Below are 13,193 nucleotides of genomic sequence, written 5' to 3'. Positions count from 1 at the left end.
ATTAACATGATATATAACAAACCAAGTTTTACAGTAACATACCGTTTGATCATTCGTATATGGTTTACATATTTCAATTGAAACGTTATGTTTGTGCATGCTATACTATATATCAAATATGGAACAAAACAATTCCGAAAAGTTGTGACAAATACGACGATTGCAATGAATATTTGGGGCTGAAAACCCTCGGTGTTTCGAAAAAAAATAACATACTAGGAAAAAGGCACATTACATCTTCTGTTCATTGAAATAAGTAAAAGAGACTAAACAAACAATACCTTGTACTAATAGTGTACGACATACTGGCTGTAGCGTTGGTACTTGACAACATATCTTTTGTCCAGCATTGAGTGCAGTTGGGGTCATAACGACGCTTTGAGTTACTGTCCATAAATTCGTGCTAGAATCTAGTGTTTCTTGGCTAGTGAAACCGTTTGTTATGGTAGAACCCTCAAGTGTCATAATCATGTTAGGCTTTGGATATCCATCTGCTGATGTACATGTCCATTGCGTTGACTGGCCAATAATAACTTGAGAAGGACCCACTATTGTTGGCGTTTGTAGTGAAGCTGAAATTTCAAAACGGAACAGCTACATGTAATATATACAAAGACTATTTAAATTTAAAAATTAAAGATTTTTCATGCAGTATGCTCCGCAAGGAATGCTCAAAAAAGTTTGAGACTTTACAAAATTAATGGATGCAGATCCCTTAAAAAAGAAAAAGAGATGTGTTTGTCATTCTAGAGCCAATGTTTATTATTTATATTGTATTTGTAATCGACTGTTTTTTTTCACATTAAAATTGATATGAACATTTTGTTAGTCATTTGCTGCAAATATAAGTAATAGATAAAACATCTGTACATTTACATCCTTTACAGACCTGAAGACATTTGGATACAATACTTAATACAATAATTAATTTTATATATTGTATATATACTTATTTTTACAGTAACATACTGTCTTATCTTTCGTATCGTGTTTACATATTGCAATTGAAACGTTATAATTGTGCATGTTCATATAATATACAAACCTATAGAACAAAACAAATCCGAAGATTTACATTAGGAGGACAATGAATATTTGGGGTTGAAAACCCTCGGTGTTTCGAATAAAATTAACATAGGAAAAAGGCACATTGTATCCGTTTGTTCATTGAAATAAGTACACGAGACTAAAAAAATATACCTTGTACTGCTAGCGTACGACATACTGGCTGTAGAGTTGGGACTTGACAACATATTTTTTGTCCATCATTGAGTGCGGTTGGGGTCATGGTGACGCTTTGAGATACTGTCCACAAATTCGTGTTAGGATTTAGATATTCTTGGCTAGTAAAACCGTTTGTTATGGTAGAACCCCCAAGTGTCATAATCATGTTAGGCTTTGGGTATCCATCTGATGATGTACATGTCCATTGTGTTGATTGACCAATAATAACTTGAGAAGGACCCACTATTGTTGGTGTTTGTATTGAAGCTGAAATTAAAAAACGATATAGCTATATTTTTTGTATACAAAGACTGTTTAAAATTAGATGAAGAAGCTCCAAGATTTTTTATGCAGTATGCTCCACACCTAAGAAAGGTTTGAGATTTTTAAAATTAAAGGATACAGATTTTTTTGTGAAAAAGTGACACGTGTTCTTCATTCTAGAGCCATTTAAAAAAAATATATTGATTTTGTAATCGACTGTTTTTTTATATTGAAATTGAATTGAACATTGTGTTAGTCATTTGCTGCAAACATATTAAAGTGATAGATAAAATATGTATATAGTTGCATCCTTTACGGACTTGAAGACTTATTATAAAACAAAACAATTCCGAAAAAGTGTGTCAAATACGACGATGGCAATGAATATTTGGGGTTAAACCTTTGGTGTTTCGAATAAAATTAAAATAGGAAAAAGGCACATTACATCCGTTTGTTCATTGAAATAAGTAAAAGAGACTAAACAAAACATACATTGTACTGCTAGCGTACGACATACTGGCTGCAGCGTTGGTACTTGACAACATATCTTTTTTCCATCGTTGAGTGCGTTTGGGGTCATTGTGGCGGTTTGAATTACTGTCCACGTATTCGTGTTAGGATTTAGATATTCTTGGCTAGAAAAACCGTTTGTTATGGTAGAACCCCCAAGTATCATAATCATGTTAGGCTTTGGATATCCATCTGATGATGTACATGTCCATTGCGTTGACTGGCCAATGATGACGTTAGAAGGACCCACTATTGTTGGTGTTTGTAGTGAAACTGAAATTTAAAAGCGGTATAGCTACATGTAATATATACAAAGACTGTTTAATTATTTTTTTTAAGTTTTTCCATGCAGTATGCTCCTCATGGAATGCTAAGTAGGGTTTGAGACTTCTTAAAATTGAATGGATGCAGATCTTTTGCAAAAAAGTGACACGTGTTGTTCATTCTTGAGCCATTTTTTAAAAGTTATATTGTTTTTGTTATCGACTGTATTTTTTCGTATTAAAATTGAATTGAGCATTTTGTTAGACATTTACTGCAAATATAATTCATATATAAAACATGTGTGTAATTTAATCATTTACGGACGTGAAGACTTTTGGATATTTACTTAATACAACAATACGAATTTGTTGATCGATACGATGTGTCTGTGTCTAAACTAACTTTCGACATTTTACCACGTCTTATATTATGGTTTACAAACTACGTCGTCCGTTTGCTCAGTACCGAAAGTGGTCTATTCCCGAATTTGACTGTTTTGCCGTGTTTTAATTAGAATTGCAATACGATGTGTTTAGGTATTTATACACCAACATTCATGTACATTGATGTACTATTAGTTAGTTTTTTCACATACTTTGTTTTTGATTTTGGATAAAAGTGTCATCTTATCCATAGTTTTAGCCCTGCGTCTAACGAAGTACATTCTTATGTCAAATTGTACCTTAATTAAAAACAATAAAAAGGGGCTCTTGGTTGCACAAAAGTGGAAGAGTACAATTTTGTCCTGTCAATTTCTGATATTATTTAGAAAGTGATATGTGGCTCCTTTTCTGTTGGATTGTAATTATATAAAGGCGGTTTAAACTACTTGATTTGATTCATTAAAGTCTGCATGTTTCATTATGTTAAATTCCTTTAAAAAAAATTCCTTCAGATACACTGTATCTTTTCAGAGAATAACGTAATGAATCAAGCAAATTGACTTTATACATTTCTTCATCAGGCTTACGGGCGTCAAGATAAAAAATGTTTCAGAATATCATTTAGCCAACCACGACTATACTGTTCAAATTGTGTGTCTCTTCATTTGTCACGGAGATATATTCTCGTAGTGTGTTTTTTTTTTTTGCTTTTTCTGTTGCTGACGCAATGTTTTTAGATCTTTTGTCAATAATTTTATTCTCCGTGTGGTAAGCAAAACGCTTTGTCATTTTCAATATGGATTCCGTCATCGTATAAACGCGCGTGTCGTCCCTCACATATAGGATAACAACCGTCCGGGTATGTGGGTTAGCAACATCCAGGGTATATGGGCGTCTGGCGTATTAAATTATAATCCTGGTACCTTTGATAACTATTTACACAGCTGGGTCGATGCCACTGCTTGTGGACGTTTCGTCCCCGAGGGTATCACCAGCCCAGTAGTCAGACATGAATATCAATTATATGGTCATTTTAATGAATTTCCTGTTACAAAACTTTGAATTTTTCGAAAAACTAAGGATTTTCTTATCCCAGGAAAAGATTACCTTAGCCGTGTTTGGCACAATTGTTTTTGGAATATTTGGTCATCAATGCTCTTCAAAGCGTCTGGCGTGTTTTATTATAATCCTGGCACCTGATAAGTATTTTGTAACGACGTGCGTTAACCAATCAAAATCCTGATATATAATAAGCCAAGGATAAAGTTTACTGTCTCATTGTTTGCGGTTAAAATTCTGTATTTTCAGTGAATTTTATTTACATTTGTATGTCTTATTTGTCAGTAAAGTCGATTTAATTTTTATTTGCATGGATAAAGTATCCAAATAATTATGACGTCATCAACGCATTACTGTGGATTCATTTATTTTCGTGGGTATCAATTTTCGTGGATAGAGAAAAAAAGACGTTTCGTGGTATACGTAAATTCGTGGATCGCTGATTACAACAACAAAAAATTAGATACGTAATTCGTGGATTTCTTTTTGATTTAGGAGATCATATAACCTCCTTGGTTTGATCAATAATAAAACAAAACAAAAAAGAAGGAATTCATTGAAAAAGCTCGCTTGGTCATTCTAGGTTAAAGTGTTCATTGATAACTTCGATTACAATAATGGACAGAGACAACTAATTATTTGTTTGTTTTACAATTTATAAATTCTTGTCTGAATTCTATAAGGCATTCAAAACTTAATGATTGAAAGCTCATTTCCCTAATCACGATATAATACACAGTGATATAAGTATAAGGTGTGAAAATAAATGTTCCTGTCATAAACAATATTACCTACGGGCAACATCCCCGTACTTAATCCTATTGATGTTTAATCACTGGTAAACCAAACTATGACACGGTAATTAACAACTTGCAGTTATTTTCCATTCACAGTTTTAATCAATTTTAAAAAGTAAATTATCACTGATATTAGATATATTTATTATAGATTTAATCAAAATACTTGTATCTTCTTTCAATAAAAAACACGTGTTATGTTACAATGTTTATCGCTAGTCAACACTATACTAGAACTGCATAACATAACCGGAAATAAACATCCGACTCAATACACATTTCTCGGAATTATTCTTCGTTGAATTCTTAAATTCGTGGTTTGCTGTTATTTTATCATTTATTTATGAATTTCTCTGCGCTGAATGTTCTCGAGTTTGTTTGTACTGTATTCCTATCACGTATTGTTGTGATTCTAGCAGTATATTTTAACATCGCCTTATAAGCGTGAGGTTTGGCTAGCCTTAAAACCAGGTTCAACCCTAGCATTAGTTTAAATGTCTTGTACCATTTCAGGAATAGGGTAGTTGTAATCATATAGTCCGTTTCTATGTATGTTGGCGTTTGTTTTTGTTACATTTTCAGTGTTTCTCTTGTTTCGATGGTTTGCTCTCATAGTTAATGTGGTTCCCTCGGTTTTAGTTTTTAACAGGGATGAGTTTGCTACTAATCGATTTATGACTTTTGAACAGCAGTAAACTGCGATTGCCTTTATTTACAAAGAACATTGGTTATATTGAGGTTTCATTTGTCGTGTACTGTGGAATCATTGTTACTGCTAATATTCATGGATGTGGTGGGTATAGATTAAACAAGATTTTAAAAGTTGCCAATATATACCTAAGGTAGGAAACCTTCGATGTTTCGGATTAAATCAAATATTTCTAAGATCATTTGAGGCGAACACGGCATACGAAGGACCGCTTGTACATTGAAATAAAAAAAACTGTTTTAGAAATTAAATTTACCTTGTACTGCTAGAGTGCGACAAACAGGCTGTAGTGTTTCCACTACACAACATATCTTCTGTCCATCATTGATTGGGGTTGGGTTCATGATAGCGTTTTGAGTAACTGTCCACGTTTGCGTGTTAGAATCTTGTGTTTCCTGGCTATAAAAACCGTTTGTTATTTGAACACCTCCCATTGTCATCATCATGTTAGGCTTTGGATATCCATTTGTTGTTGTACATGTCCATTGTGTTTGCTGACCAGAAATAACGGATGTAGGACCAGAAATTGTTGCTTGTTGTAACGAAGCTGAAATTTTAAAACAGTATTGCTACAATCATTTTTATATAAAAATTGTATATCAGTTAGAAAGAGCTCTTAGATTTTCCATACGTCCAGTTTCGTATGGAGAGGACGTCGGAGTATTCATAGAAGAGGGTGAAAGATACCAGAAGGACACTCAAACTCATTGATCCAAAATAAACTAACAACGCCCTGGCTAAAAAAGAAAAAGACACACAAACAAATAATAGTACACAAGACACAACATAGAAAACTAAACACAAACCGACACGAACCCCACCAAAAATGGAGGTAATGTTAGTTGCTCTTGGAGAGTATTTTAGTAATTCAAAATATTTATAACGAAAAACATTTATACTTAACCTTATTTATTCATACTTTCATTTAAATTTCTTTTCTTACATTATGTTTTTGTACATGTATGATAGATCATAAACTACTATAAATTTCATCGATTTCATTTAATTAACTTGTATTTTTTAATTTTTTGTTGATTGTTAGCCTACAGCGATATCGGTAACTAATGTGTGTAGATATATATTGGTTTATCTAGTTGTATTTGGCGAGAAAGTTATAATATTCTAAAATGAAATAATATTGAAATCTTTCACAAATTGACACCATTGATATATCCACAGTGGATTACGCATTGACTTCAAAATGAAAAAACAAAAAATCGAAATCGATCAGTTTTTTCCATTATTTGTACTTATTTGTATGAATACATTCTCCTGTATCATTACTTCCATATTGAGCGTACGTTTAGGGAGATACATGTATATCGGATGTTCATTTTGAGGTCCCTTGTCTGCCTGTCCACATTTTTTAAGTTGGCCGATTGTTTGAAAATTTTAAGACCATTACCTTTATAGAAATACCTAAAAAATAAATTAATGGGTTAAGATTGCGGAATAAAACAATGTGTACTCGCTACGAAACAGCAAAAAGTCTCGTCGAAAACAACACGTTATCAATTTAATTTGTAATTATGTCTCAGAAAAAGTTTACACTTAGTTAAATGTTAGTCTTATATTTATATCTCCTATTTTTCTTAAATAATAAATTTAACTAAATGTGCCTAAAATTATATTTGCAAGACTCAGAAGCACATCTTTTATTCAATTTCCAATAATCATAAGTTCCAATAATTATAAGTTCAAATAATCATAATGCAAAAGCCTAAGCATTTTATTTATACTTGGCTATTCTGTACAAAAGATTTGAACAGATACCATACTTTTAGATTTATTAAGCTTTCATTTGAAATATTTTGCAATTTTAGAAAACAAACCTTTAAGTTACCATGTATAACAGTATAAGACCATTGTGTAATAGAGAACTTTAGTATGATCAGTATAATCATTGGTTTACATGATAAAGTTCTGTCTAAAGTCTTCATAACTTCTTTTTTTTCATTCGTTTAAACGACAATTTTTTGCTCTCATCAATAGTTGCAAAGCCGAATACTAGTACTGAGCTTTTGTGTTGATTCTTATCGAGTCTATCAAAAACTTGTTTAATCGTGTGAGAATGGCCTGGTATAAAACGTTATTATATCAACATTAACGTCGTATGGCCTTTTTCACATGACTAGTGGTCTTTTGTAATTGACAAAGACCGTACGCAGTCTGATAATTGTTAATTTATGTGTCACTTGGTCTCCTTTAAATAGCTGTCTTATTGGCAGTTATACAAAATCGTCTCTTTCTTTTATATGATGAGAGTCGTTTGATTATCAAAATGAGTAAAAAAGGTTTCATATATAGAATGTACCTTGTACTTTTAACGTAAGACACACTGGCTGTTGCAATAACATTTCACAACATATCTTTTGTCCATCATTGAGTGTGGTTGGAGTCATGACTACTTTTTGAGTTAACTCCCACATTTGAGTATTAGAATTTCGTATTTCCTTGCTACTAAAACCGTTCATTATTTGAAAACCTCCCATTGTCATAATCATATTAGGCTTTGGATATCCATCTAATGATGTACATGTCCATTGCGTTTGCTGACCAGGAATAATTATCGCAGAACCCGAAATAGTTGGAGGTTGTTGTGAAACTGTAATCGGAAGAGTGATATAAATACATATACAACGATTGTTTCGTTAATTAAAAAATCCATATCGAAGCTTTGAAAACGATTGAAAGTAGTTTAGAAACCAGGCGAATCAGATAAAAATTTGCCAACATTTGCGAAAATATACCGAACAAACGATTAGAGTCCACGTATGAAAGTTCCTTTCCGTTAATATCACTACCGTAATTGCTGATAAAAAGAAAACTTAATCATACGTAAATCGCATTAACCTTAATCAAGGAATAAAACATCTTTCCAATTTTATACTTAATGATCATTTATCTATATTTAAAAAATATATCATTTGTAATGCAAACCGGGTCAAATACCAATTGACAAATAGTTTGTCCTCGAGCATCACTCAATAGACATTGATTGTAAAAATGTCATTGGTAATTTCTTGATTTAAGTAAATATATGAGGCAGACTTAGCTGTATCTGTAGTATCTTTTATCGCCAGTTCAATGGGATAGATTTGTTGAACATAGTCACCAAATTTTGTATTATTTAGTGAGAGAACATCATCTATATAGCGGAACGTAAAGTTAAAGGATGCTAACTTCTTATCTTTCTTTCTGAGAAGTTCCTGTATGAAGTCAGCCTCATAATAATAAAGAAACAAGTCGGCAAGAAGAGGGGCACATTTGGTTCCCATTGGAATTCCGACAGTCTGTTGAAAAACACGTCCTCCAAACGTAACAAATATGTTGTCAATCGAGAAATCAAGCATCTTGTTAGTTTCAGAGAATTTTTGGTTTGAATCAGAGTGTTTCTTCACAAAGTAGGATTTGTCCCTCCCCAAGACAAGATACCTGTATATACGTGTATTAAAGGGAAACTTCGCAAAAAAATCAAAAATTGATATTATGTCCATTCTGTATAAAAATTCTCAAATTTATAGATATTAAAGTTTTATTCCGCTAGATAAGAGATCACCATCGATTTTAAATTTTGAGTATCAATTCTCTGCGTTCCGCCATTTTGTCATCTTCTACGATCAAAAATCACGATATGTCTATAAACCACAAAGGACCAAAACTACAGTAACCGATGTAGTCGTAATTGCGTGTCGATATCTTGTCAATCGTACGGTTGTTTTATCTGACTAACTAACTTGATACGGAAAATGTTCTTATTTTTTTTTTAAATAACCATAGTCTGTTATTTTTAAACTGTTAATATTGGACTTAATTAAAAAGTCAAAGTTCAAATCATAAATAAGTGTTCCGTGAAAATTGTTTTCGAAAATGTAATTCGTTCATAATTCTTTAAAGTAATAAACTTTATTCAAATAAATTCGGATCTTCCCTCATCTGATCACCAGCATGGCTTAAGGTATTACTCCCAAAGGTATTGTGAGGGGTGTGAGGTGACACGTCCAGGTATTCAAGCGATTTCCTGTCGGGCTTGCAAGTTCATGCATCGTTTCACTTCTGTAGGTATTGATCGGTGTACACGGCCGATAACTTATAACTTTCCATTTTGAACTATGAGGTTTATAATATACATCTACATCTCTGTCTTGCGTGTCCGAAAGTGATATAATATACTAGTCATTACTTAACTCATACGCTTGTTTATAAATAACATTTCTGGTGTAAAGAATATTATTTATAAAAATATAAATAATACATAAAAAAAAGATTTGAAGAAATAAAAATCTATTTACATATTTTTTCTAAGGGTTAATTTAGGAAAATGTAATATAAACTCGTTGTCAATAGTAAAGGACAGATTGGAACATACCAGAAATATTGATTTAAAAAATGTACGCATTTGACGACGATTCGTTTATACGCCTGGATAGAAAGTTACGGAACTATAGCTCAATTTAAATTATCTACATGTATACATTGAACATAAGAAAGAAACATACATTTTGTGTAAATTGGGGTAAAAGTTTTGTAAATAGACTAGTCCACGTATGCCAACAGTATGTAATCAACGAATTCGATAGACTATTGTATACCAAAAAAAGAAGAAGAAGAACGAACTATACAAATCAGTTGAAAAAGGCTTAACTCATCAGATGGATAAAAATACAAATACTATAAATACAATTGGAAGTTTTCGTTTTTGCAATTTGAGAGTAAATGATGTATCAAACGTTCAAGAATACGCATGTAATATGTGTCACTGGATAAAAAAAAATATCGTCAACACCTACTTCCGTATGGGACTTCCCCTTTCAGTGACCTGCAAATTTAACAGATGATACACTTTCTAAGATTTATATGTCCAACAACGACCCACTGCTCTACATGTGTTACTAACAGCCTAAGATAGCAATTCTTTTGTTAGGTCAATTCTCTTTCGTACAATACCAGAAAACATGGAAAATAAGTTCTTTAAATTTTGACTCTGGAATTAATACCATTTTTTCGTGCGACAAACTTTATTTCTGGCGATGAGCAGACATGGGCGGAAAACAATAAAAAGATAGGTTTAATATTTGTTCATTCATTTAACATGTATAATATGAATATCATTTAGTACACTTCGGTCTATACAAATGCAGAATATACCATGATGGTTTGATTTCGTCAAAAGATATAAGAGATCTGACAAATAGATTATCACTTCGATATTGCAAGACACCCATTTATAACTTTGCACTTTTGCATACCAAACTTTCGCAAAAAGATAAGTCATTTGATTAAATAAGAAGTTGTGGTTTGTTTACTTGGGAGACACTTACCCAAAATGAAGTGGACTTAAGCAGCTATATAAGTCACGGTATGGCCTTCAACAGTGAACAAAAGTAAAAGTATATTGTATAATTCAACTAAATGTGAACATGGCTGTGAGTTAGTACGTCTGGAGCTCTCCCTCTATGGCGCTTGTACCTCGGAAAACTTATATAGCTTGTTTCAAGAACAACCGGGTTCAGACAAACTGTTCTGAAATCGATATTGTCACTAATGCATTCACCCAATTCAATATTACCATCAAAGAGAGTAAATTCGGGGCAACAAAGACATTCCGTCAATAACGGTATAACTATGCATTTAGTACACGAACACCAATCCGGCTGTGTTAAACTGGTGTAAGGCAAAATAGTGTCCTGGGAAATTGTGTCCACATGGACACTTTTTCCTAGAATTTAGGTATTCAATAATGTCCATTCATTGCCATTGCTTATTGTCCCCTATAAATGGACATATTGTAATAGCAATATCTATGAAATAGTGTCCACGTGACTACAGAATGTTATGAAATAGAGGACATTATTTCATGGTGGACATTATTAAATCCTACTATTATTAACAAATTGTGTCCTCCAAGGGAAGTAGTACAATGGTCATTATAATGTTTTATTATGCTTGAATTTTAATAAAATAAGAAAGTTTAATTAGAAATTGATTAATATAAACAAAATAAAAAATGGATGGAAAGGAATACAGAAAAATTTACAACTATATAAGTTATAAGAAATATCCTTATAATACAAATCTAAATGAAAGAAGAACATAACTATAAGAAGAAAATGTGAAAAGTTTAAAATTAAATTTGAAGAACTGTACTATATGTACCATGACAAGAAGGCAAAAGAAAATGTGGAAAAACTAGTGGTACACTGTGACAAGCTAGATGCTGTTTTATTCATATGTCATGATGAAAGTGGATATATATATATATATATATATATATTATAAGAACATCAGCATGGTATGAATGCCAATGAGATAACTGAAGTAATTCCTGTCAAAGTAACAAAATTAGTGTATTAAAAATAAGCAAGTATAGATTAGAATACAGTCAGTAATATAACTTAACAATGAATGTTATTTAATCATATATATATAAAAAAAAGTCCAGGAGGACAAAAATGTCATGTGAAAAAATGTCCAAGTGGACATCTTATCACTGAAGTATAGTATTTAATTATGTCCACTTTCAGGGACACTTTCTCATACCTGAGGACAGTTTTTCATAGAAAAATGTGTCCAGGACACATATAAATAAGTAAATATTGTCCCGAGACCGTATTTACTAGGAAATAATGTCCGGTGGACACTTTTTCATTGGGGACATTATTAAATCCTACAAAGGCGAGGGTTGCTAAGGATATCTTGATTTCGGGAACTTTCTGCAGCTTCCATTTTATGGAGCTCTTCTTCGGTATACTCTGGCTCTAGTGCGTACCCAAATTGACCATACTCGTCAAAATCTGCCTCTCTTGACCGGACTGGAACCACTGTTAGTACTATCAACCTCTTTTTTTTTTTTACTATCAACCTCCGAACAAGACATTTTTAGTTACGATTTTATGATTAATTTTGGGACAATATATACACTGTCCTATAGAAACAAGCACGCACAAATCATGAGAGAAATATATGTGAGTGAAAGTTAATTGAATTAGCAAAGTTAATATCCTTTGGTCTCGAATGTATGTTAACTAATTAATGTGTTTTTATAGGCTAGCTCAAATCCTCATCCAAATAATATAATCTATATGTAATAATCCCATCCTACCACACCAAGATTTAATGCCGAGCGGTAGACATATTTAAGGTACTAATTAAGTATAATTAAATGAACAATAGATAAAAATAATTAATTATAAATGTGCAAAGATTTAAAAACATTTTTTTTTCTTTATTCGTACAATTATATTCCGCTTCGGTAGAGTTATCTTCAGATAGTTTCAGATATTAATTAATACATGGGTTTCAAAAGTCTAAATGTAAGTGTTCTCGTACATTTTTTTTGCCTAATAAAGACAATCAAAATGATTTGGTAAAGCTATTTCTAATTTCTAAGTTCCCCTTTTTTTATGAGACTTAAATCAAGGACAAGAGGTGTATATCATTTTATTCTGACACATGAATTAAGTTTCCCGTCTTTAACCGAAAACTGTTTATTTCTTATTAAATTAATTTATTTGAATTCAAATAAATAATAGCACCAAATATAATTAAATAATTCCACGGCGATCTATTTTTATTTGTCACCTGTATTTTTAATGTGTGTATTAAAAATGCTCCCTTGTTTTATAATCCACTGATCCGAATAGACAGTCACACCTGGCAAGGTGTGCCCTAGAGGCGTGGTTAAATACCGAAGTGCAAATAACAATTTACCTTTAAACAAGCCATCTACGAGTATTGCCACAGAACCGTGAATACACACATCGTATAAACCTAGTCATAGCAGAGATAGTAAAAGGTCAATAAGAGTACACCAACATATTGTCTTTACAGATTATTGTACTTTAATTTGTTCACCTTATCAGTCCGAAAATGCATTAATTAAAAATAATTTTATAACTTTTTGTGTTGTCTAAAAAAAATAATTCGAATATTTACGTTTAACATAGAAAATTTATCTCATGAATGTGTACAATTGCACGTCTG

General features: G+C 32.1%; 1 protein-coding gene across 5 annotated transcripts in view; it reads right to left on the bottom strand.

The window, feature by feature from the left end:
* Positions 1 to 13,193, bottom strand: part of LOC143075662 (uncharacterized) — a 54,799-nt gene that overhangs the window by 27,964 nt on the left and 13,642 nt on the right. For 4 of the 5 annotated variants that reach the window (XM_076251177.1, XM_076251176.1, XM_076251180.1 and 1 more), the window contains exons 7-10: positions 5,467 to 5,757; positions 1,981 to 2,271; positions 1,201 to 1,491; positions 282 to 572 (exon numbers count right to left, since the gene is read on the bottom strand). In XM_076251177.1, coding sequence (XP_076107292.1) covers positions 282 to 572; positions 1,201 to 1,491; positions 1,981 to 2,271; positions 5,467 to 5,757 — 1,164 coding nt within the window. The remainder of the gene's footprint in view (positions 1 to 281; positions 573 to 1,200; positions 1,492 to 1,980; positions 2,272 to 5,466; positions 5,758 to 13,193) is intronic. The other variant, XM_076251179.1, reaches the window with a different exon arrangement.

This window comes from Mytilus galloprovincialis, chromosome 5, assembly GCF_965363235.1.
Source record: "Mytilus galloprovincialis chromosome 5, xbMytGall1.hap1.1, whole genome shotgun sequence".
Lineage (NCBI taxonomy): Eukaryota > Metazoa > Mollusca > Bivalvia > Mytilida > Mytilidae > Mytilus > Mytilus galloprovincialis.
The sequence above is the reverse complement of the archived record's forward strand: the minus strand, read 5'-3'. Positions and strand labels throughout refer to the sequence as shown.